We start from the raw sequence: 26,924 nt of genomic DNA, 5'->3' as shown, positions 1-26,924 counted from the left end.
TGGGTCTCTGGATTCCATCTTGTTTTTTTTTAGCTGTGATGGTGTCAAAATCAGCAACGGCTTGGTTTCGGCTTGTGTGGTAGCGATTCTTTCAATTACGTATGTCAAAATGGTTGCCATAAGTGTTCCTAGTAGCTATATGCAGGTTAGGCCAGAGGTTGTTTTAGTGGTACAGTTTAGGTAATTTATTTCTTCCCTTATTTTTTATTTGCAGATATGAACAAATGAAACTTACAAGAGATGCATCTCACACAATCTAATGAACCTGAATATGAAGTAACCCGAGGCAGCAATACAAGTATGATGAAAGATAAGCTTGAGAAAAGATGCTCAGGGTGCAAAGAGAGAAATGGAGAGGAGAGAAGACTCAAGTGAACTTCATCAGAGTCATCCAGTAAAAGAAGCTGGTTCCATTTCGTTGTGTGAGGGAGGCGGTCAACGTGAAGAAGATGACGAGTCCAAGCATTTAGAGAGCATGAGCGTATCATCGTCCCACAGCGGTAGGCCACAGTTCAGTCTTCCAAGTAAAGGTTCCAGAAGATCTCACAAGAACTTACTTGGTGACATGGACCAAAGGGATTATGAAGGTGATGGTGAAATATCCCATACTAGTGTCAGGTCTAGCAGTAGAACATCAAACAGCAGAGGGGAGAGTTCGAGGGCATGGCAGCACAAGAGACGAAAGAGTGAAATTAGCCAAGGAGATACGTGTAGCACTGATGATCAAGACGACGACCTCTGTCACTCGAGGTCCGTCAGTGATGGAGGAGAGACTGTGAATGAAACGAGCTTGGAGGAGACAAGTTTCAACACCTCAGTATACTCAGACAAAGGAGTTGACAGTTCCTCTGAGCTCTCAATTGATCCTGAAATATGGACAAAATTTAAGTTCCTCTCTTCTATATTAAAGGTAAGGTGTAGTATTTATTGTATATCTTAAATATCATTCATTATAGTACAGTAAATGCAAAGTTAATTTTATTAGTTTGGTTTATTTTAGATTTTTTTATTACAAAGGTGTCTGTTGTTTATGGTGAATTATAGAAGAGGGGGAAGATGGGTATATTACTTGAGAGGTAGATTTAGTGCATTGGCTGTTGAGGCTGTGGTACAGTATAGTGTATGTGAGAAAGATGACCTAAAGACCATGCATGTGATGTCCTCTCTGGCTCAAAGTAAGTTTCAGTTTTGGTTGCAGTGTTGAAAAGTGTCCCTTTTTCTTCAATGAGGCTTGTTAAGAAAATGGGTCCCTTCCCCCTGCAGTGTTCTTTGTTCATTACTGTCTGGCTCTCTGTGTTCTTGGGTTTAAACTTTTGGTCTATATTCTTGTAAATGTTGATTAGTGTCAACCAATATAATATTTTCTTGTGTGTTTGAGGAGTGTGGTGTCTCTATTGTATAATTTAAGAGCACTCTCTAAATCTCCAAATAGAAATAGCATTTAATTTTTGTATTTGCTTTCGCATTGTATAGGTTTACATATGACAATGATTAATTTCTCTTGACCATCATGAAAACCTTTTACAGGAGACACAGCATAACTTGAGAGCTATGGACAATCTTATATTAGAACATCGTCGACTTCAAAACCAGGCAGAGCAAAACAAAGAACATACCATTGTGAGCCATGTGACCATTCCTATTCACCAGGTGAGGTTTCCTTCCTAGGTCACAAGGACTAACTTTGCTGTTTCACTAAACTTTAGGTTATTAGAATAGAGCAGTGATGTGAAATTCTTCTAAAATATTTGGTGGCTTAAAATTTTGGAGAGTCCATAACCATTGGGTTAAGATTCTATTTGCTTCATTGGATTCCTCAAGAGTCCACCATAATATATCAAAGGACTATCAAATTTTTGTTTTTAACCCATTCAGTGCAGCTGGTCTGAATTTCAAGTGTACCGTACCTTCAGTGCGGCATTTTTTATACATACCCATATACGGTGCATCCGCATTCAACTGCCAGCGTGGATTGTTCCATATATGGCATGTTTGCAGTGGATGGGTTAAATACAAAAAATTTTATGGCACACTATGATAATAAGATTAAGAATGAAAATGGGTTTTTATAATCATTGTATCTTCAATTATGAAGCAAGGTTCCAACTGCAATCTTCTTTGGCATCTACAGTAATATGAGATGGTGGAACAGATGACGATGTTCTCAAACAATCAGATAAATCTATGACAGTCAGTGTTATGCGGGAGACATTACCTGGCCCACCATAGGAAACTGCCAACATGTTGACCTCACTCAGTTTACCCAAGCCTGATTCAACATTGCCAGTTTTTCATATTGGCTTAACCTTTAAACAACTGGAAGCTTTTTATGTAGACTATTTGTTCTGACAGGTAAAGATGAGGATTTTAAAAAATAGGTAAAATAATAGGTTTTGCTAACTGAATACAATGGTGTAATCAGGATTTTCTGTAAGTATTCGTAATGAGAGCCACGGACAGAAGATAGTGTGATGTGACCAAGTGGGGGGGTGGGGCTGGGATGTTGATGTGTACCCCAGCTTTGGATCGGTTTTTAATATTGATTAATTATTATTTTCTTGTGTGATCAGCCTCTTATGGTGTATGATTCATCATTTAAGGATTAAGGATGCATGAAAATATCAATGAAGTTTGACTTCTAATCTTGCATTTTACTATTACTATATATATAATTGTTTATTTATCATTAGATTTTTCATTATCCTGAGTTCATATTGATTTAACCAGATATTTTAAAAGAAAATTGATTGTCTCTAACACTATGTATATGAATACTGTTTGCTCTTTCCCTGCTGCCTTCAAACTTTCTGTTCATGAGTATAGTACAGTAGAGTACCTACAAATTATTAACAGCTTGCATAATTTTGTTCACTTAACTACCTCAGAAGTCCATTGTAAACTGTGCACTAATCTAGCATTATCTGCTCAGGGGCTTGGTGATGGTGAACCTAAAACTGACGAAGCCAAGCTGGAGGAGATTCTCAGTCTCCTGCACAACCTAACCCATACACTGACTTCATATGAGCAACACCCTCTTCTGGTGAGTCATGCTTGCAGACAGTAACACCTTGATTATTCCTTTTTACCATGATCATGGGTAGTGATTGGCAGGCAGGCACTCTTGTCTGTTGTGGGTGATGAATTAACTCTTCCCTATTGTATGCTTTTATATAGTTACAGATGAAATGTTGTTGACAGGCAAATATAAGTGGTACAGTATGATATGGGCATTTATTTCCAGTTAAAGAAGACAAAAGAAAGTGAGTATTTATTTCTAGATAGAGAAAACAAAAGACAGTCAATGAAGGAAGAGTCAGTGCTGTATTTCCTCCTTGAGTCTGGCCACCCTGCTTTATAGAGGTTAGGATCCCAGGTGGAGAACATAACCCTGTTAATTGGGTACAAGCTGCTGTACCTTCCTTAATCATTGTTCTCGCAAGGTTAAAACATCATCCTTAAAGGGTTAAACCACCATACTCAAAAGGTTAATCCAGTCTCTCATTTAGATATCTCTGTGTTATTTATTTTTTACTCATTCATGAAAACAAAATTCTTGACCCTACAATGTATAATTCAAAACATACGTAAATACAGAATACATGGTGATAGCCGTCAAATAAACTTATATTTAATGGGAATAATCGTGAAAGTTGGAGCTCTTACCTTATATTAAACTGATTACTGATATGAATTATAGTTTAAAAAAGAAATAATGTTATGAAAACCTTTGCTTGTAAATTGCTCTATAATTGGAAGGGAAAAAAAGTAAATGGAACAAAATAGAATACATTATAATATTCTTGAACTAGCATTAGCTTACGACCTCACTACAGAAACTTAAAAACCTTGCTGAATCGAGTCTACAGATTCTCGGAAATGTGGCACTAGTAGCCGTGGATGGGATAAAAGCCAAAGCCGCCTAGTCCGCCATTGTGAAGCCCAAGGAGAGCTCTCAGATGTCCTAGTTGTCCATATTGAGTGAGACCTGTGCCTAGCCCTACCCCATATGCACCACTGAGGCCAACCCCAAAGCCACCTCCCAGATTATAGCCAAGCCCGTGTCCTCTGAGGCCATATCCACCTAGGCCATATCTACTTAGTCCATATCCACCGAGGCCATATCCACCTAAGCCATATCCACCTAAGCCATATCCACCAAGGCCATATCCACCTAATCCATATCCACCTCCGTGCCTGTAACCACCATTACCGTATCCGTAAAGCCTTCTGCCATACCCTTGGTCCTCCCTGTGATCCTGACCATACACATGGCTGTATTCATGGTTGTAACCTTTACTGTACCCCTTGGAGTAGCCGTGCTTGTTGCTCTGACGTCCGCCATAACCACCGTGACCCTGAGCGCTGGTGAGATCTTGATGTTCACCATGATCGCCATAACCACTGTGGCTATACCCAGTATCCCTTGCTTTCCTTACGGTCTCATCTGACTCTTCCGCATTGGCGTCCCCTCGACTCACAACTGTTGCTTTAGATACAAGTCCTCTCTGGTGACTGTGTCGGCGGGTGTTCTCCTGAGTAGGGATGATAAACTCTTTTGAGACCTTAGTTTCAGCAGGATTAGGGAAAGTCTTCTGGATAATGGCTCCATCAGTCGAGTCATTAGGTGTCGTAGCAAATTGTGAAGATGGTGAATGGTCTTGTTTGTTGATATGAGTCGGTGTCTGTGGGTGTTGACTCTCCTCTGACTGTGGTGTAGAGAAGAATCTGACTGCTGACTCTGGGGTGAGAAATATACTAGATTCCAATGCATCAACACTGTATGTGTTTTTCTTGATATTAGGTGCCTCTAGTAAGTGAAGGGCATCATCAGGTTTTGTTTCCTGAGGTAAATTCGACACTGGTGTTTGCTGACCATTGTACATTGTCTTAGTGTGTTGTCCTCTTACATGCTGGTGAAGCTGGAGCGTCATGCAGAGGAAAATAATCTGGAATGAAAACAAAACAAAAATGAGATTAGAAGTAGGCATAGAAAGTTGGGGCAAAATATGTAGGACAAAAAAGGAATAAGTCTTAAAGTGGAGGATCACATAATTCAGGAAATAGATTGGAATAATAAGCTGTTAAGAGGAAATGAGACTTACAAGAAGATTTGCCCCCAAAAAAGGAAATACACAAAAGTTATAAAAGATGGTGACAGGAGACATAGCTACAGGAAATGTGCAGAAATAAACTAGAAAATACTGTAAGATTCTGAATTGGATAGAACTACAAAAAATGAAGATACTGTATTGTGATGCTGTTTGAGGCAGAATAGGTATAAGAAAGATGAGTAGAATATATATATGTAGAAAATGTATACAGTGATAATGATAAGTGTGAGGTATAGAATGTGAGGGATATAAGGTCAAGATAATAATTTTAGTAACAGGTTGAGGTTAATTTTTTGGAGTAGAATTTCTAAAACAAATAGGAAGAATGGGATCGAGTGGTTGACTAAAATCTGTGAAGGCGGCATCACACGAGCACGTAAACTGGCAAGTAAATCCGGCAGTAGATGGGGAGAATCCAGGTGGTGTTCCTGGTTCCTCTCAACTCCCACGTGTTGGTCTTCACTTACCGGAAATCAGCATCAGTTCTGAGTTCAAAGGAGAGCTATCTGGGGCTAATAACTTGAAAGTATGAAATAACATCTATAGTCACCACATTAATAGGGTTTACCAGTACCATTTGTGACATTTTACATAACTGTACTGAATTACTTGATTTTGTCTTACCTTGAACTTCATTCTGACTTTTTGGACGCAGACACGACCCTCACAGAACAAGGTGCTTATATCTGACAGTTATCAGATTGAAACCTTCTTATATATATATATATCAGTCTTGGAGCAGAGACATCTAGTGGCAGGAAGGAAAAGCTCTCATGGAAGTATTGTTCTAGACCAGATTCTTCTCGTCTGGGTGGAGCATCAACCATTGTCGTCAGTGTTTTGTGATCCTTTTGAGCAATTTCTCGGGAGACATAATGAGTGTGGACGATTTTATTTATAACAAAGGCATTGTAATTGAGCTGATAAAGAGGAGGAGGATGGTAGTGAAATTGGTAATTGGTATCAGAATATTTGGATGGAGGGAAGTGGATAGTTGGTTGTGGAAGAGGTCAGTGGATGGGAGTGGAGTAAAGTAAGTGGGATGAATTGTAATAGGCAGGTGGGATTAGGAAGGATTTGGTGGAAGTAGGAGAGATGTACAGGAGTTTTGGAACACAGAATTTGCAAAGGAGTGAGAGAAAGAAAGAGATATAGAGACACTACAAAATGATGTGAAGGTAAGGTAGCCAGAGGTGCCCATTGTCATTTACAGGATGAATGACTTGCACTTCCATTGGGAGGGAAATTTGTTCGAGTTTTCCACGACTTCTTCATCAGGGTAGAAAGTAAATTTAATGTTCGAATGAGTAACTTGCGTATTCTGTAATTCTTCTGTTAATTGGTAGTTTTGTTTTTGAAAGGTATTGCAGCTCCAGTGTTTTTATTCTGTTTGTAAGTTTGATGTAAAGATATTGTGGTTGATATAAAATTACGCTTTTCATTTCTTATCTTTTCCCAATTCTTCTTCTATTTTGGGCAACTTTTCTGTTCCTCTTGATCCTTCTTTGTCTTTCTGTTCTTCTTTTAGTATTTTCTTCTTTTCCCTTGAATATCTTTTTGTTCTTTCATCTCATACTCTTCTTCTTTTATTTATTTCATATTCTTCTTTATTGTCCTTTCTTCCTGTTCTTCATTTTGTTTATCTTTCTCCCTTTCGTCTCCTTCACATCTTTTTATTTTCTTTGCTGTCTGAAAATCAACCAGGGTTATCACATAAAACTCCTACCATATATAGCTACAAATTGAGAGCCTTAAACTATAGTCCCATGCCATGTGTGTCTGTAGGCGATGAAGTGTAAGTGTTGAGTATTGCAGCAGTCCGTTGTGATGTACTGTACTGTTTCTTGCATCATTGTCTTACATGTCTACACCCACTTACACCTATGATTGCTATCTCATTCGTGGATTATTTTGGTTGAAGTGATTTTTTTTTGTTTTTCCGTATCACATCACAATTTTAATATCACAATCATTATCAATTTCATCACTGTTTTATGGCAATTTTCCACGAGCTCTTGGGTTACTCTGTAAATTCTTGAGCCAATTCTTGTTAAAAATTTATTCATAAAATTTGTTATTGAAGAGTTTTAGTATTTGTAGGTTTCAACATAATTTCCTAAATTGCTGACCTATTGGTTGACATATTCTTTCTTTAATACAGTCTCTGTGCAATCTGTAAATTTGATAATAATTTATACAATAGGTACAAAACTTACTTAGGTATTTGTATTAGACTTGTATTCAGTCTTTATGTGTATCATTCTGTATACAGCTTGATTTTTTCAGTTATTCAGTAAAATGAATACAGTACTTTCATTTTCTTAAGCTGGCATGACACCTTGTATTTACAAATTAGGTGATCCTATCTTTTTAATGGCTCTTTTTACAGTAGCAGATGAAATAGTGGGTATTAAGTTCAAGGGGAGCTTAGCTGGTCATTACTTAGTACTCTATGTTTGTGTGAGATAACTGATAAGCCGTGTTTTATGTATTCCAGGTTTCCACACCCCACCCTGCAGGAACAAGTGCAGCCTCTGTTAGCTTGGGCAGTATACATCATGTACAACAAACTCCCCAGCACTCACAGACCAAGAACATTGAACATGGTGGTCTCAGCTCACACAGTCATTATTCAGCACATCCACAACATGCCAGCAGTAGCCATCAGCCAACACAACCACAGAATCTTCCTCCTTCAATTTGGCAAGAGAAAGACATTGAGGTTGAGGGACTGGTTCATAAACCCATTGATGAGTTTGGTTCAGCAGCACAGTGGAGTCATTCTGTTGATGTATCAGTTGCTTCAGATGTAGTTAATGTGAACTCCAATATGTATACAAATGGTGTCCAACAGACCCTCTGTCACAGTCATGATCCAGCTTATACAAATGTTGGGCTGCTGGGAGTCCAGCATGATGCTACAAGGAGTGTTTTCACTAATTATTCCCCACATGGATCTATGACTGAAAGAAATATGGAAAAAACTGCCTTGGACAATGATTTTCAGGCAACCTCAAGTAATGTTTTACATTATTTCAAGTCCTTCACAAAAGATAACATTAGTCAAGTAGTGCCAAGTGTAAATGAGGAACACCCAAACACACAGGTATTTTATTACCAGACTGGACATCACAATGAAGGTCTGGATAGCCTTCAAGGTCAGAACAGTTGTCATCATCCTTTGATGAAAGAAACCAGATCACTAAGGAAAGATATTGATGATATAGTGATGAGGAAACAAGTTCTAGATTCTAGGCTACAGTCACTTATTGCTCACCGTGCAGCACAGAGAGAACTGGAGCTGAAGCAGCTTGAGACTGCTAATGGTAGACATATACGTTTGATGAGAAGTCAAAGCTTGGAAGAAATAGATAACAGAAGACTCAGAGCAAAGATTAAGAAATATAAAAGCCGAAGCAAGAGTTATGAAGAAAATGGCCATCATCAGAGGAAGTCCAGTACATCTGTTGGTGAAACTTACCTCAGTATGATTGATGAAGACCAAGATGAATTTCCCAGCCTCAAAATGGAGAATCTTGAAAATGAGGAAAAGATTACGGAACTACAAAATGACGAGGCCGACTTACCAGGTTTAGGTGACAGTGGGCTGAGTAGTGAGATCAATTCTATTAATGCAACAATCCAGGAACTTGTAAGAGAGAACCATCAACTGCATAAGTTTCTTCAGGGGATGACAAGTGAATCCATTTTGAAAGTGGATCAAGAAAAACTTGCCCTTGAAGCCCAGATTAACTTACTAAGTGAGGAAAACCAGGCTCTGAAGTTGTCTCTAAATGTTGATGATGATGATGATGATACTGAACCAGAGGACAAGAGTAAACAAACCAATAAAGCTGTATCATTTTTCATTGAACAAAATAATAATCAGGATCCACAAGAAACAAAAATTAATAACAAAACAACAAAAACCAAAAGAGTTAAAGTTGAAGGTGATAATGAGCCAGCACATGATAGGTTAGATCAGTCAAGTACTAGCTCCATGACTCACACTCAGAGTACAACAGAAGAGGACTTGGAGAAAATAGTGACAGGAGAAGAAGCACTGAGTCACACAAAGTCTCAGATCTCAGTTGATAATGAGTCCACAACTAGCTTGAGGGAAGAGGTTGAACATTTGAGTCAGGAAAATCAGAAGCTCTTCAAGACAATAATGGAAGAAAGGAAAATGAATGAAGAACAAAAACAATTGATTAAAAAGTATGAATCAGAAGCAAATGAAAAGAAAGATGCACAGATTACTCAAATTGTATTGAAAGATGATCTTTACACTGAAGAAATGTGCAACTCTAAGGAAATTGAGAAACTTAAGCTTAAAATTAAGAAACTCACAGAAGAAAAACAAGATTTAAACCATAGACTAAGTGAGGAAGTTTCCGAGAGAGATTTAGAAAGTGCAAGACTGGAAGCACGAATTCGAATACTTTCTGAACAAAACCAAAATATGACTCGGAAATTGGATGAAGTCAAAATAAAATCTAAGGCAGAGAAAGATGAAAAAGGTTGTCAGTCAGAGGCACCAGTTGTTATAGCCCATGATAATCGTGTCACTGATGATGGCGATAGTGATAGCATCCTAACAGTTACTGTTAAGAAAGTAGGTGTTGAGAATACTAACCATCAACCAACTGCAGGCCTCACTGATAGGGCAACTGTTGTTAGAGACCCTGACAGTACTGAAAGAATGCCAAATGGTGAAAGTTGTAAAACAGTGGTTGATGGTACTTGTCCAGGTGATGTTGTAACCAGGAAGATTGATGGTGACTCTCTGGTCATTGTTAATGGTAGCATCACAGCTAGAACACCCTCAGAAAAAGTCAATGTTATGAGCTCTGTTGATAACACAGCTGAAACAACTGTTAGTAACACTGGACCTTCTCAAAGTAATGTTTCTGCTGACCTCGTTAAACATGTGGAAAATGGGGAAGTTGTTTCAAGTTTTACTAGTCGTCCTGGAGTGAATACAACTAATGAAAATAATCTTGAGACTACATCTGATATTATTGCTAGCCAATATTGCATTGCTTCTACTAGTATGGCTGACAAAAGTGAAGCCAGTGTCATAGGTGGAAAAACAAACTTTGCCAAAACTACTACCGGTGTCCAAACTATTTCTAATGCTGAAAATATTCCTAGTCATATTTGTGATGAAAACTTGAGAATTGATGATTCCAAACTAATCGTTCAACTTTGGGAATTATTAAAACAGAATGAAGTAATTGCCAGTGGTCTAAATGATTTAAAATCTTCAACTGTAAACTCTGAAACTAATCTTGAATATACCATAATGAGAGTAATGGAAGAACATGGTAAACTGATACAAAATATTGACCAAAAATTGACCTCTGCTGCAGCATCTGACAGAAGTAATTATGAATTTAGGTTAGGCAAGTTGGCAAAAGAAAATGAGGAATTGACTACTACCCTTGAAAAGCAGATGGGAAAAATAGAGCTATTGGTCAACCAGAATGCATCACTGGAGAGGAAGCTGCAGCTGGCACGAGCGGGGAGCAAGGAGAAGTGCAGTGTGTATGAAGATGCCAAGACACTACATGACACAACACTCGGAGAATTTCATATATCGACTGATGAAACTCTTGCTCACCAAGAAGAACAAATTGATCCGGAATTGGAAGGAAATATAATTCACATAACACCAGAAGAAGAAGAACCAAATCAGGATTTAGGAATGTTAAAAAAGAAGAACCTTAAAAAGGAAACAGCAGCCAGAACAACCACTAGTACAGAATCAGTTCTAGAAGGTAAAAGGAGATTTTCAATGACAAAGGCTTATCAACAATCAAGTGCAGAGTCCCAGCCATCTATCCCATTGGAAACTGGCATAAATGAAGAAAACAACATCAGTTGTGGAGGTAATGATAAACAGTTGTCCAGACCTCAGGGACCTGTTTTAGACGAGAAGGAAGGAGCATCAGTGGGGCAGAATGAAGGATACATCTCGGAGTCAGAAGGGCTACTCAACTTAACTTTCAGGCGGGAGAAGGAGAACTGGACAAGACTGATAGAACAAGCAGGTTGGTCGGCTGTAATGCTCAGTGAAATATCAGTAAATAATGGAATAATTTGCATGGTATGATTGATCAAGTTAGAGGTGAATTACTTGTAGATCTCAAAAGGCTGAAGAAGATAAGATGCATCTCTTGGAAGGTCCTTTCAAACATGATGAATTATTAAAAGTTTCTGCCATGGAAGATTGATGGTAATTGTACTACAGTATGTTATTTACAGTAAGACTCGGTATTTAAGACTGTTTCATCACACAATAATGTCTTTCAGTCTCAGGTGTACAAATTAAGGAAGTTTTAATACGTTTTGGATGATTTGTTGACTAATATTAAATTGTAATATAGTTTTTACATATTAAAATTTCCTTATGGTATTTTATTTTTCCAGAGAATCAGAAGCAAATTCTTCAAGATCGTATTATTACATTAGCAAATGAGAATGATTGCTTAGCATCTAGACTGGAGGAAGTGGTTGAAGTTTCTCGCAACCTGAGTGACCAGATGTACTCTGCCAAGGAACAACTTGTCAAAGTGGTAGCAGAGAAGGAGGATCTGCAGAAAAGACTCAGGTTAGTTATAGAGAAAATTAACTGTTATGGTCATGACAAGGTGTACTAAAGGCTCATTCTTAAGACACTCTCCCTGCATATGTATGTTAATTTGTGTCTCTCTCTACATGTGTCAATATGTTCTGCCATCCCATGCAAGTTTTATAGCAAGATTAAGCAAAGACTATAATATATCTTGTGATGAACAGCCTTGTGTGTGATAGATTGAGGCCACAGTATTTATAGAGCTAATAAATTCCATGAAAATTTTGTTGTTGTATGGTTACACTCATTTGTCTTTTTTGTCCTCTAAAATTAGATGATGTATAATTAATTTATGTAAGACAATCCAAAGAATATCTATAGGAGAGTGAGATTTGCTTATTGTTAACTTGAGTTTCCATGCGAGTCTTGATCACACACGGGAATAAAATAGCTCTGTTCCATGTGACTCACCACACTAAGAGGCCACTAGGTGACCCATCCATGTGAGGAGAGCTGTAATGTGTATTTGGTTGTTTCTTTTTAGGTCACTTGAAGATGGAAAAGATGATAGCTCCTTGACACTGTCCGACTCCATTGGTAGCACCCGACTCACCCAGCGCCTCAAAGAACGAACACGTAACTTACAGGTGAATCACATATATTTAGTATCAATGTTCAGTTTCTTATTACCTGTACCGGTAGTCATTTTACTAAGTATGAAGAGTATTTAATTTGTGTCATTCATAAATATTTTTTTCTACATTTGCAAAGGTTTTTGTTATATTAATGTCATATTTACCCTCATATTAGATGCATCCATAACTTAACAGGGAATATCTGGGGAAAAAATAAGTTTCTCAAGCAAGTAACATCTTCCTTATCATTGCTACCTTGCTTTAATCTGCCGTACATCTTAAATTACCTTAGATTAACAGTTCCCAATGTATTTTTTCTCGGATTAATGCTTAGGGTATATTAGAGCTGGATATTTTTACACATTTTGAGAGAGGTTCATAAAGTTATTATTGTGAAAACTTAAAAATTATCAGTGGTGTGGGAGACAGACAGACAGAACCTTTTTGTAAATTCCTCTAAATCTATTCTTTTCTTTTTTTTTTCTCTCAACCACCACAGAGTGAAGTGGAACGGGCTTGGCAAGAGGCTCATCAACGCACCATAGAGAGGGACAGGATCAGTGCTGAGAAAGAGAGCCTTCAGCATACCTCCAGCATCACCCTCAGCACATCCAAGAAAGAGGTGAGAGTAAACATCCACCCCAATACCCTCAAACACACTTCAGACATACTTCCTCTACGTCTCAATTTCAGGTTCTTTTAGTTAATGTAATTCTGACTAGGGAGGCATTGCTATCTGTATTATATTATTCTAGTTATTCTCAAGTTCATTTTAACCTTTCCTCATATATACAGTATATTGTGTTTCCATCTTGTGTACATTAATAGAGGCTTCTCTTGTTTGGGTATCTATGTTTGTATTAAAAGAGTATTGTACCCCTGTGATAAAAATTTGGGTAGATTACAATGGTTTGCTCTTATTGAAAAAGGTTGTACTGAAGATATATGGGTCAGTGGAGATGGGTATTGGTATCAGTGTTCATATAGCCAGCAGGACTTTTGTTTACTTGAGCTTTTATTAATATGAAACTATCTAAGTTATGTCAACTTTTCACAGGTTGAGGAATTAAAGGGCCAGATAACAGCCCTACAGGAGGAGAAGAACAAACGATGCCTTGAACTGACAAATACACAAAACGAGTTGGATAAGAAATCAGCGGATGTCCGGGCGGCAAATGACAACAATGCAAGTCAGTGGGAGAGGCTGATGGAGACTGACAGAAGATTAGAAAGTCTACAGAATGAATTTAAGAAAGGACAGGAACAACTCCAAAAGGAAATAGATGGAAGGAAGGTATGAACGTTGAGGAGTAAAATGTGTTTTTCTGATGTGTAGTGATGTGGCAAGGTGTTTCCCAGTGTCATATATCAGGAGTTCAGTACAAAGTGTGTGTGTGTGTGGGTAGAAAGAAAGTGAAAGATATACTGAAATGGAGTGGATAACAACCTAATCTGAGTAATTCTGTACTAAATATCAAAAGATGGATAACCTGTTAAGTCATTCCTATGAGGTGTGTAGTAATGTTGATGGACAGGTGCATAGATAGGTAGGATCTTCATAAAAGAATATTAAGAACAGTAAAGTGAGCTTCAGTGAGCAGAGTCATGAGAAAAGATGCATGTGTGTGTGTGTAGAAATCATTATTACAGTAGAGGAGTTAGGAGGTAAAAGGAAAACTGAAGGTACAGCATCTCTGTATTCAGTAGAGAATTATTAAGTCTGGGGTAAGTGGCTTTCTACTCTCAAGTATGGAATTAGTATTATGGGTAGTTTGTTGTTAATAATATTTTCATTCTTCACTATAAAAGTATGTAAATATTTTAAAGAAATATTTACCTGCTGTACATGATATAGTGTAATTTTCTTTCCTTTGTAGTTAGTTGATAGCTTGACTACTGAGTTGACTATGATGTTATAACTTGGAAATGGGAATAATTCAAGATAAACTAATAGACCATAATCTTACTAAACTTAGACTTGTAAAATTGATCCAGGTTACATGATCTAAAGACAGGGTGTCTACTGATCTGGAAAACCTGGAAAAGGCAAGGAATATTGTTGTGTCTGGCCAGTAGACACCCTGAAAGATAATTTTATCAGATTATTTATTCATTATAGAATGCAGAAACCCAGTTGGAAGAAATCAAGAAAGAGAAGACATCATCAGCCTCTCTGCCTGCCATGGCTGCTGAGAGTGAACTGGTCCTTGCCAGAGGAGAGAGGTACTGGCTGGAGACAGTCACTCAGCTCAAGGTTAGCCTGAAGTTATTTTACAGGTTAACCAAATATATTATGTCAAGTGATGTACAGCACCTCAACAATTTGTTCATGATAACATGTTGTCAAGCATCATCATGAACAAAGATAAAGAACACTTTTACATCAGCATTTATTTAATGTTACCACTATGCTTTATATTTTAGTAATATTATTATTTGTATTGTGATTAACTATCCTGTCTTCATAAGTCATGTATTTTTAGTGCTGAATAAATACTATAACAGTTCAGTATAGAAACTCCACTGATCAGATTGGTTCTAGAATGTTCTTAGTTCACCATGTTCTTTCCACCTCTCAGGACCAGAGCTCAGGGATTTATTTTGAAATTCAAGACAAAATTTACACTATAAGAGTCTGGTGAATGATGCAAGGCAGTATTTTTGGCCCTTTATCTAGGCTCCCACTTAGCCTTAATGTGTAGGGGATATTCTCAGTTACCCAGGAAATGTTAGATGTTTTATGCATGTTTTTATTGCATTTTTAAAGAGTAGATTCTGTTATTCAAGTTTTTTTTCCTTTTTTTTGCCAAGAAATGTGTCACAGATATCAGACATGAAGACTGTTGGTATCAATTAAATTTTTGGATATGATGATGATGAGGAGGAGGAGGAGGAGACATTTTAAAACCATAAAATCTATGATAATTATTGTTTATATGGGAGGATCACATGAGCACTCTTATGAATCATACTCTAACATTTTTTGTATTATTCTCAGTACTGTATAATTTCTGTTGATATTTATGAGTTCATGACTACTGAGTGTCTATTCATCCTTCAGGGTCAACTGCACCAGGAACAGCTGAGGTCTCGTCTGCTGGAGGCTGCCGACCACGAAAGCTCCGCACGCATCTTGATCCTCCAACGCAGTGTCCGGGAAACAATTGAAGCCCATGAAAATCTGCAGGTTTGGTCCTAATTTTAAAGGCAAAAATAACTTGACGTGAAAATCTTGCGTTCATTCAGGTATATTTATGAGGGGGAAATCGGGTGAGGTTGTCACTTATAGTCCTTTAAAGTCGGAGAGTATTTCTGGAGTGACTGATATTATTCATTCAATAAGACTCAAAGCTTATGGTTACAGCAGAAGCCATTGCTCTAGAAAACATGAAGGATATTTGTTAAGTGAAAAATATTAACTCTACATAAAGTCACAAGGATAAACAAAGAAAGAGGGACAAATGCTCAGTGACGTGTATGATTTTTGTGTCCTGTCACAAATGTAAACATGCTGTCTGGTCACTAGTTGGGGTCCTGGAAACCCTTGGTCTGTAACTTGTAGTCTTGTCTGACTCTACAGTATACGAGTCACTTGATCCAGGTTTTATATGAGTCACCTGGTCGAGACTCACCTTTAAAAGAGTATTTCAGGGTCAGTCCTGTGTTTTATCTTGTCCTACAGTGAGATCAATCCTGTGTAGGTGATTTATCAGAGAGAACAAATGGACATAAATTATTTTGTTTAATCAACAGAATAATAATTAGAAATGTACAGAATGATAATTATTAATGTAAGTAATGGGTCAGCTTCATTTCACAAACTCTCTTTCATCTGATCTGCAATAGATGAAAAGAGATGTGACAAATATTGTTGTACCCAATTGTAATTTTTTATTGTACATATGCATGATTTATTGTTTTTAGGATATTGCTCACTTTTAGGACATTGGCAATAGTTGTGGTACAATATGTGGAGACAAATGAATACCATCATCTGTGGAAACTGAAGGCATAAGATGTATACATAAAACTGACATCTTAGGCTTTAGTCAGCTTATTCTATGCTTATTTTTTTGCTTCGGTCATGCATATTGCTGTAAAAAGCTTGATAGGTTTTTTTATTTCTTCAGTAGAAATATGTAATTAATTATTATTTTTAAACCATCAACTTAGGCAAAGTACAACCAGCTTCGTGCTGCCTATCGTGCTAAAAAGGCCGAGAAGATCCGACACAGAGAGCTTTCACAGCAGTATACTGCACAGGTTAAAGAGCTTGGTAAAACATCTGCTGCACTGGAAGAAAATTTAAAGGTATGATGAATCCTAATGTCACTTGTGTCATAAATAAGATACCGTACTATACTTTTACATGTATTTCCTAGGTAGAGTACAGTACATGGCTTTAGTGAAACTACAATACCACCTTGGGAGAAAGAGGATTAGTGTCATACTTTTATATAATGATTCTTAGAGTAAACCCCACCACACCCCACCTCACCCCACTCACATTGCAGTACCACACACTCACACAACTCTACTCTCTCACAAAGACTGATTTTTTCAACACACACACACCCATTCCCATGAAGTGCAGTGTGTCCAGAACCAAGAAGCACCTCTGACCCCCACCCCCACCCCACCCCCCTTTTCCTTCTTTCTCTCATTCTCTGTCGCTGTAGACTTGACTTGAAAGACAAATACTATACTGTACAGGTATTCCTCAGTTAACACGACAGTACTTTGCTAAAATAACACTTAAAGTGAAGTTGATAATCACATCCTGTAAAAGGGGAGAGAGGGGGTGGGGGATTGTGTGTTTGAGGGGGATTATGTTCAAGAAGTATTAATTTAATATGTACTTATTAGTATACAGTCCTGTACCATACGCAAAGTAAATAAAAAAATGTAAATACTATAGTCATAAATAAATCAGGTGCCTCCTCATACTGCTCAATAATTTGTATTTTCACCTTAAACAAAATAGATTTCCCTTGGTTTTCAGTTACAGAAGCACTGTTGTCACTTAATGTCCAGTTTGTACTTGTGGTTTTAAGGGGGAGGTAAATTATGAAAGAACATTATATAAAGTTTTTGAGCGAATATGATGTGAGTGAAAGGTAAATGGTGGTCAGGGTAGAACTTAGTGCTGTAGTGGAGAATCTGGGGACACGAACAAACTCTGTCGATCGTGTTAAACTAAAAAAGATCATGTTTGAATAGAAAGTAAAAAAAAGCCTTTTTTTTTTTCTAAAAACAAGTTTTTGTGATATAGTCCAGATCACTGAAATCAAATTTATAAGTGCATGAAAACAACATGAATGCTTCCAGTGGAGCAAAAGCCCTTCCACCAATGTTGGAATTTTTCTACAATTCGTTCACATTTATTTGCAATTAGAAGAAACATTTGTAAATGACATAATGTGACATATTGACATTATTTACATTTGTCTGTCAGGTCATGCTGTCTACCCTCGGTGAGAATATCGACGTGACGGTGGGAATCTTGACATCCCACGTGTTTCTGTCGCCGTGTGTGGTTCATCCCGGTCCTGATTTGCGCCTTGACCCTGATGCTTGGTTTGGGGCTCAACAGGCAAGACTTAGGTAGGTAATTACTCGCTGGAATAATTATTTCTTTATTCCTTCATTGAGCCATTGATTGTCATTATCACTTATCCCAAACAACATCTTTCGTATCCTTAAACACGACTTGTTGTTTTTCTTTGTTTCTGTGCTTTTGTACTTTTGTGATGGTTGTGCAACCTTACTTGGCTTACGGATTGAGTAAAAGGTTTTTATAGGGAAAGATTAATTTGAAATATGACATTATCCCATTTTACTCCAAGGGTTAGGATTAAAGTTGGCAAAAAAAAAACCACAAAATTTTGATCACTGTTCATACTTACCAGTTGCCACCACAAGTCAGAATAGTAACAGAAGTACTTTGCTACAAATATATTGATGTACATAAGAATTCGCTGTAAGAAATTCATGCTTATACAAACTTACCCCAGTAGACAGGAACTGTTTGTCCGTACTCTACCTCTGATTACCATAGCTTCCAAACTACATATACTGTATACTGTATTGTGATCTTATGACTGACCTATGCAGTTTAATAATAAACTGTGTTACAATATATATATATATATATATATATATATATATATATATATATATATATATATATATATATATATATATATATATATATATATATATATATATATATATATATATATATATATATATATATATATATATATATATATATATATATATATATATATATATATATATATATATATATATATATATATATATATATATATATATATATATATATATATATTATGTACTATTTTGTTTGTTATGTTTTGAATCAAAGTTATTAGTGAAATATATTTAGTATTAAATCTAATATATTTTTAACTTAAAAAACTTAGAAGCCGTGTCCTTCAGTACAGCTTTTGCTTTCATAAGTCAAAGCTCAGAAATAGCCATTGATTTGTATTACAGTTTTCAGATATCTGGAATTAAATTTTTAATAATACAGTACAGTACTTACGGCTGCAGGTGGCTGCAAACCCAGCTGAGGAAACTTTGTCTACATAGTTGGAAAACAGCAGATCTCCCAAGAACTTCCAACTTTGGCTCAACATGGACTGAGCACTGTGTCACAGGCCAGCAGTCATCCCAGCTCACTGATGATATTTCTAAGACATCAACATTTTCCAAGGATGTGGGACATCAACAAAGCTCATGTGCAAAGAAGAATGATCTGTCAGAACTGTCCATTCTGGATGAAAGTCGATCATATGCCAGTACACCTGTAAAGAAGGTAAATGTTCCAGCTGTTTCATTTAATACTTCTTTCTTATATTCTGATTCTCCCTGTACAAAAAATGATCAGACACCAGGAACTTTTCATGTACTGAAAAATGGGAAATTGGGAAGTCTCGGTAATATGACCACTACAACATCTCAGACACCACAAGTAAGGGTAGCATATGACCCAAACATAAGCCAGTTCAGTAGTAGTTCCAAGAACCTGATTGATGCAGAACGAATCTTAACCAGCCAACAGAGGGAACTTTCAGAAGCCAAGTATAGACAGTACAAGGCTCTCATTTATAACCTCCAGCGAGACCTCGAATCCCCCATGGTTCTCTCACCCAGTGTCCCATCTTCCATGATCACAACACCAGAGAAGATGATGTCAGCTCATAGCATTGGCTGTGTAGTGGAAAGTGAACATAATTCTTCATGTGATGAAGTATCTCGGACTTCATCGTCTAGGACGTTTATTTCTCCATCAGGATTAGAGGATTTGTCACAGTCACAGTCTCTGTCTTTGAAGGAGAAGGATTTGACTTCAGTAGCAGAAGATACATCAGTGATTGAGAGTCCAGCAAGGGATAAAATTGGTTTGTCAACAGAAACAAAGTTGTCCTCAGAAGGTAATGATTCTTCACTGAAAGCAGAGTTGTCATCACTGGAAAATCAAAGCATTTCAGAGAAACAGAGTAAATCATCATCTCAACAAGATAATCTTAGGAAGGAAGAGGAAAAACAAGTAATTATTGAACCTAGTGAACAAGACAGTGAAAGTAAGCCAAAAGATTGTCGCAAAGAGGAAAGAGCAGATCATGGATTGGACAGTGACAAAGACAGAGACAGCTGGGAGGAAGACGGTGAGGATTTCATCGGTGAACTAGTTAGGAGTGAAATGATGGATGAACACAATAAATGATTTTCTTGATAAAGATTGTATACCATAAAAGTTATTTTTACGTTCATGGTAAACGCTGACTCGAGACAGATGCTTACACGTGGTGTTTAGTTATGTTCAACATGTGGTTATTTAACGTCTCATAATTTACCATTAGCTTATATAGGTAATTTTGATTCATGTGAACATGAACTGAAATTTATGGAAGGGCCTCAGCATATATATATATGTAGAGGTCAAGTTGTATAGATGGTTAAGAAAATAGCAAGATTACTAGATTACTGTGATCTGTCAGTTAACTAAGAGCATATCCTGTTTATCTTAAATGAGGACAAGCAAAGGAGGAGAAGAAGTGAAATGTGTTGATGATCACTTTCTTTATTGGAAAATTATGGGGAAGTGGTTGAGTGATTTTAGAATATGGTATTGCTTGGGCACATATTGTACAAGTGCCAAAGTCACTTACTTATTTACTTTGTTTGTGTATGATAGAGAGAGCTATTTTGTTTTCTTGTATTGATGTCTTCCTGCTTTAACGTTATCTGTACATTTGATATGCATTCCATTTTTCTCTCTTAGGCAGTGTTGTTGATACACCTCATTCTCCACTGTTGACTTCCATGTGGTAGATATTAGGAGCAGATTTGTGTGTACTGCACTGTATGATGCAGACAGTTATGATAATCCTCACACTCAGTAGAAGACTCACAACATGAAAATACCAGATTTTAAGAATTCTCAGATCAGTATATTCAGATCATTATCTTTAAAACTAATATTCTTATTGTCTTCAGCCTGCAACTCTAGACGAAACTTTTGGTTTTTAATTTGCATTTAGTTGCAGTTTGACAGTTTTCATTAGTATATATTGCTCTAATTGATCAAGAGGAAGATGAAACATGTGTAAAGAATGGAAACATATCATCACATGGTGTACACAGGTCAATGGTTAGATAAGTTAAATATATTATTTGTAAAGGATGTCTATGGTGGAACATGGCCATATTAAGGTTCATTGGCTGTTATGCAGAAGAAACAGGGCATCATTGTTTTGCCTCACAACCCATTTTCCCTTGTAAATAAATCCTCCCTTCTGGTGTTTAGGTGTTCACTCTCACCCAGGAAAAGTAATGGGTTTTGAGGAAACAGGAAATAACTATGCTTTTATGGCCTCTGGATCATTGATGATTGACCTTGTGATATCTCATAACTTGATCATTCCCTGGCAGAGCCTCTTCCTTCCATTTTTTACTCTAGTTTTTTAGATAAAAAACTGTTATGCAGTATTTTACACTGATGCATTAGATAGTGCGACCTGCTGCTAGACAAGACATACTCTCTGGATATTTAAATTCATGCATTTCGACAGGTGACATATCTGTGCGCTATATAATGGGATTCTATGCATCATTCCTCCATTTTTTTAAATCTTTTCACATGTATTGATGTACTGTACAGTTTTAGACTTAATTTACACCATCTTGTGGTTCATGAAACACTTACATGGTGAAAGTAAGATTAAATTATTGTTAAGGAAAACATGCACAGGACATCTTTCTTTATGAGAAATTTCATAAAAGTTAAATTTTCTCTGTTGAAGTTTTTGATGTTTTCCTTAGAAACAATAAGTTTTATTTAATGTTCTGTTGTAATAGTTCAGTAATTATTGAAATAGAAAGAAAAGTAATAAGATGCTAAATTCTACAGGAGTTGATGATTGAGGAAGCCTTAGCAGCCATAGTAGTGGTAGTCTGGTTCTTGTAGTGGATGGCTGCATTTAAAAATTACTTGGATATTACTGTACGTAATGCGCTTGCTTATTTTTTATTTATTTTATTTTTTCATAAATTTAAATCCCAAACACTGGACTAGTATACTGTACAGTACAACATAATACCAGTTTGAGTTAAAGCTTCATGGAGCTTCCAGTACATCAATCCACTATCCTTGCCGGCATCAGAAACTTTAACTATCAATTTCCAAAGGTCTTATATACGTACACATAAAATATTTGGATTACAACCATTAATTAAGTGGGCATTAATGTTTTTGTTTACAGTGATCCAGTTGACTCATGTATATTTAAAACTTAACTTGAATATTTCGTGTAAACTTTAGATATTATGAGAAAAATGGTTAAAAGGATAAGCCCCCTAAATAAATTGACTAACTTGGAAGTCATACTCGTAGGATTTAGTGGAATGTTTCTTGGTAGGTGTGAGAAATGCCTGGATGTTTATTGATACTGTAGTTTGATTTTTAACCAAATAAAATATACAGCAATTGACATCACCTAAAATTTGCAGGGGGTAATTATGTTGTTATAGAAATGTTTGAATTGTTGTTGATTTTACTGTTGATGTTTTTGTTACGAATGATGTTAATTCCTTGTGTGTTATAGAGATCAAATGATTCTTACTATTGGTGTGATAATGTTTTTACAGATTTTTATTGGGGCTTTTTAACTTAAGATAGGTTTCTGCTTTTTATTTATTTATTTGTTTGCATTTTATATAAGAGTATCAGGTGATAGTGATGTACAGTTGCTCAATAAACTATCTTAGACAATATAACACAATGGATGAAGGATTTTGACAACCCTCCTGAAACAGCAGGTGACAGTGTTCATTCTTCACCCCCCCCCCCACAGTAAAGTTAGTGTTTTGAGTAACTGTACATCTTGCAATATTATTAACAGTGAAAAAGATGAAAGTTTTTAGTGTTGGATACAGTATTACAGCTATATGTAATGTTACATAACTGTAAGATGGAAATTATGGTAGTTTTCTATTTTAAACATCTGGTCTCAGGTTAACCAGATTTTTTGTCAGATGCCATTTTAAGTGGCTACCTTCTCATTCCATCCCTCTTAGGTACCTGAAGTGCAGCAACTAACCGTCCAGACTTGGTGCATTACATGGGAATTTCTATTTTGTATCTCTTACAAACCTAGTCCAAAATGAGCAATTAAACATATTGTTTTATCTGTGAATAATGACAGTCAATGGTGAAGAGTGTGTACAGTACATCCTCATACCTCAGGCCGCCCTCCTTCATAGCGAGGCAATGGCAGGTGAGAGGAAACAGATGAGTGTTTGTATTAGGGAATACTGTATATACAAACTTGCCAATGTTATAGCCAAATTATATTCCAAGTAGCATTGTTATGACATAGATTATAGTGTGTGTGTGTGTTCTAGTTTGTAAATACTGTACTGTACTGTACCCTGGTGGGAAAAAATTACTGTACCTGAAACTTGATTATGTACTCCATACAGTATTGTGAGCGTTGCATTCTTCCTTATTCCTTACTTTAGCACTTTAAAACTGTGCTTAAAACCTAAATATTGTCATTGAAACTTGAAAAACATGTATTAAGAGAAAATTAGCAGGTCTCTGCAATTCACAACTGTGTGAATACAGTATTGTTTGAGGTTCATTGGCTGGCCTAAAGCCCGTTAGACTTACTCACTCTCCCCCTTCCTCTACCTCCCCAACTTTGCCACCTGTGAGTGGTACTATTGCATTGTATTTTATTTTGTAATAATTTTATTTATTTGTGATTTAAGTTTTAGTGATTTTTTCCTGAAATGTACCACAATTTATCACATTAGGGTGCAAGAAAACTTGTTTCACTTAATGTAGCACTACAGGTATTTTGGAACATATCTCCTGTGTTAAGCAGGGTGTACTGTACCTGTATTGTGGTTCATCATTATATTGACGTGTGTTATTATTATTATTATTGTTATTCAGTAATACTGTATATTTATTTATATAATTTTTGTATTTTAACAATAAATTTATTTACATATTTTTTTATGATGCAGCAAAATATTGATTTGCATTATTATTGTGATACAGTACTGCAATGTAGTGATTTATACATTATTTATTTGTGAATAAAAAATATGTTGATTTTTAATAATCAGAAGAGTACAATACAATAGTAATTTCTTGTACTGTATGCGACTAGTGTGTATCAGGTGCTGGAAAAGTGATTTTTTACATCCTGGGTAGTTAGGGAGTTTAGCTTGTTATAAGTCATTGTACTGTAGAAGGAAATGTAAGAGACTGAATTGGTAGCATTCCCTTGTCAAATAATAGTAGAGCATTAACACGTAGCAAAGGCTGTCTAGTTTAGTTGACTAGTACTGTGACCGTGTGAAGAATAACTACTGTACCAGCGTTGCTTTTAAAGGCTTCCAGTAACATTACAAGTACAATATAGTGGCATTAGATGATGCTCCAGTGTGTCTTACCATTCCAGAAGTGTACATCAGGTATTATCCTCAATTTTCGTCCATCAGAAGGAGCTTGTTCTATCACATCTTTGTTTTGTAGGTGTAACAGTATGGTCAGGTGTCAGTTTTTATGAGAATATAACGGATACATAAAGAAGCCAATCCAGCAGTTGTGACACTCTCTGGGTCTTAATATACAAATGTGTGTACTGTATTAAGTTGTTTGGTAATGCAGGGGTCTTCATGTGTGTGAACTGTGAATTGGTCTCATTCTATGGTGTTGATTGTGTCCTTGTAGTTCATACGCACTTTGTTGATGTTATACGTCTGACAGCGTATAGCCTCCCTGCATCATATTTACTCTCCTTCTTCATAAAATGTTCATCAAATTATAACCAGAATGATCATTTTATGATTAATAGTACAGTATAAATAATTTGCCATTAGACGATAGTGGAAATTTTTTTGGCGTGCAGCTGGGACCCGTGAGTGTTGATATATGTTATTATTCACATTGCTGTATCCTAAATATGAGATACATATTGTGTTTTTTGTCCTTCAGTGGAAGATGTGACAATACTTTAGTAACTGACCGTCCATCCATTTAAGTATTCTATGATTGTAATAACTTAATTAAATAAAAGTGGACTTGTATGAGCTATGGTACAGTACTGCACTGTATGGCTGCAACTCTTATTTATGGTCTAATTGTCTGCATAATTAGGTGGGAGACTACAGGGTATAGCCTTGAAATAAACTTGTTAACTCCAGGTGGACTAGAACTGTAAAAATCAATCTTTCAGTTAAAAGGTGTAATATTGGAAAGGCAGCTACGGTATTACTGTGATCTTAATTAACTATGAAAACATCCACATTTATGGGTTTTTCGTGTTGGTAAAATAAATAGTCTTGATCATTCAGCAGTAAAAATCTTATGGTGGTGTGTCATATATAAGTTTGACACTAAAGGAGAACTGTAGTGAGGCAGCTAGATTAAATGAATGACAGCAAATTAGGGAAAGTCTATAAAAAAATTCTTTGACAGTGATGTTCCTATAAACATACAATAAATATTACATATTCCTGTTATAATCTTCTCTTTTGTGATTTCATGAAAATTTAGTTGTTAGAAGCAAATATATTAGTTTTACACATTAATAATTAATACTGAATATCTGATACTGTGTTGCTATCAGATGTGTATGAGAACAAGCTCACATTATTTTATTATATGTACAGTACTGCCATTTATAATATCTAGTCTTCAGTTAATAAAGTTTGATGAGTATTGAATGTTAATGAAGTTACCTATTTATTGCAATGTCTTTTTGATGCTACTGAACAGGATGGTTTATTTTCTAATGATTATAATCATTAGAGAATAAACCCTCCTGTAAAGTAATTACTGTACTTAAAAGGTTGCATGCCTTAATAGGTTCTAGCTTAACCCAACCATTAACATTATGCCCATTAGAACTGTGCCTGTGTTGTAATGGTGCTTGTGTATTATTCTGGATGTACTTTAGTTAGGCACATAAAATTTTAGTTCTGAGAGAAAAAATATTTTTTGGCCAAAAATCCTGTAAGGGGTGAGGCTTATAATTTTTGTCATTTCGTCCAAAAAATAGATTTTGTTCAAAATCTCAGTATAGGTACTCCTGAACATGCTGCTTAAGGATCTGTTAACCAAAATTTGATATCTGGATTATTGCTTCTTCAAATGAATTTTAGAAATTTGTAATTACTTTTGCAATGCTAATTACCCTGGCCCAACGTGGCCCACCCTGCCAAAAATCCGGTAGGATTTATGGTTCTAATGTTCCAAGGAAGCACTTTTACATCTTGTGAATATGGTCTGTCACAAGAAGAAAAGTCAGGCAGTTTTCTTTGTTGGAGAATCAAAGAAAACCTATTTATTTTGATGGCTAACTCATATATTTTTTGTATTATTTTTATTGTTTTCTAATTTTTATGTTTCATTGCTTAGGTTAGGTTATGTCCAAATAGGTTAAGTTAGGTAGGATTCTGGCCCAGAATAGGGTAGGATTCCGCCTAAAATGCGGTAGAATTCCGCCCTTGAAGACGGTAGGATTCTGCCCCAGAAGACGGTAGGATTCTGAACCCAGGAGACGGTAGGATTACAATTCAAAATACAGTAGGATTTCGTTCCAGGAGACGGTAGGATTCTGCCTCAGAATGCAGTAGGATTCTGCCCCAGAAGACGGTGGGATTCTGCCTAGTGTGCCAGGGGGGGCCAAGGTGGGCCAGGGTGAATCAGGTTGGGCCAGGGTGGACTTTTTGTGAAATATTACCTAATTTTGCGAAGCACATTATCATAGAAAACGGGAAATTTGTATAAAAAATGGGAAATATCTACTATCCAGGAAAGTTGGTAATCTACGTTCCCGAAAAGTAGATTTTTCTGCTTTCGGGACAGTAGATTATCAACTTTTCGGGGAAGTAGATTATCGACTTTTTGTGAAATATTACATAATTTTTCCAAGTAGACTATCATAGAAAACGTGAAATTGATATCATAGAAAATGGAAAATATCTACTTTCCCGAAAAGTCGATAATTATCGACTTTTTGGGGAAGTAGTGTAGTGGATTTCTCCACTACAAAC

The 26,924-nt window shown here is 36.4% G+C and overlaps 1 protein-coding gene across 2 annotated transcripts; it reads left to right on the top strand.

Annotated features, from left to right (window-relative positions):
- Positions 1-220: 220 nt before the first annotated feature.
- Positions 221-25,867, top strand: LOC121877320 (sporulation-specific protein 15-like). Of its 2 annotated transcripts, XM_042383011.1 has the most exons (14): positions 221-910; positions 1,528-1,650; positions 2,930-3,040; positions 7,609-11,164; positions 11,544-11,724; positions 12,233-12,335; positions 12,823-12,945; positions 13,381-13,617; positions 14,443-14,577; positions 15,385-15,510; positions 16,497-16,634; positions 17,779-17,927; positions 18,900-19,164; positions 22,929-25,867. In XM_042383011.1, exons 1-14 carry the CDS (start codon positions 350-352, stop codon positions 23,016-23,018), a joined length of 5,898 nt encoding a protein of 1,965 aa, XP_042238945.1. In that variant the 5' UTR covers positions 221-349; the 3' UTR covers positions 23,019-25,867. The 2 variants fall into 2 exon arrangements, with proteins under 2 accessions (XP_042238945.1, XP_042238944.1); XM_042383010.1 differs by having other exon boundaries at positions 18,900-23,015.
- Positions 25,868-26,924: the final 1,057 nt, after the last annotated feature.

Source organism: Homarus americanus, unplaced genomic scaffold (assembly GCF_018991925.1).
Source record: "Homarus americanus isolate GMGI-L3 unplaced genomic scaffold, GMGI_Hamer_2.0 scaffold367, whole genome shotgun sequence".
Classification (NCBI taxonomy): domain Eukaryota; kingdom Metazoa; phylum Arthropoda; class Malacostraca; order Decapoda; family Nephropidae; genus Homarus; species Homarus americanus.
Note: the sequence above shows the minus strand (reverse complement) of the source record. Positions and strands in the feature narration are given on the sequence as shown.

What these genes read in the sequence shown, in the direction of transcription:
- LOC121877320 (XM_042383010.1), top strand. Translation starts at nt 350, where the DNA reads ATGGAGAGGAGAGAAGACTCAAGTGAACTTCATCAGAGTCATCCAGTA. An exon ending in ATGAGCAACACCCTCTTCTG is followed by an intron (nt 3,041 to 7,608) that starts GTGAGTCATGCT and finishes TATGTATTCCAG; the next exon opens with GTTTCCACACCCCACCCTGC. An exon ending in AAGACTGATAGAACAAGCAG is followed by an intron (nt 11,165 to 11,543) that starts GTTGGTCGGCTG and finishes TTATTTTTCCAG; the next exon opens with AGAATCAGAAGCAAATTCTT.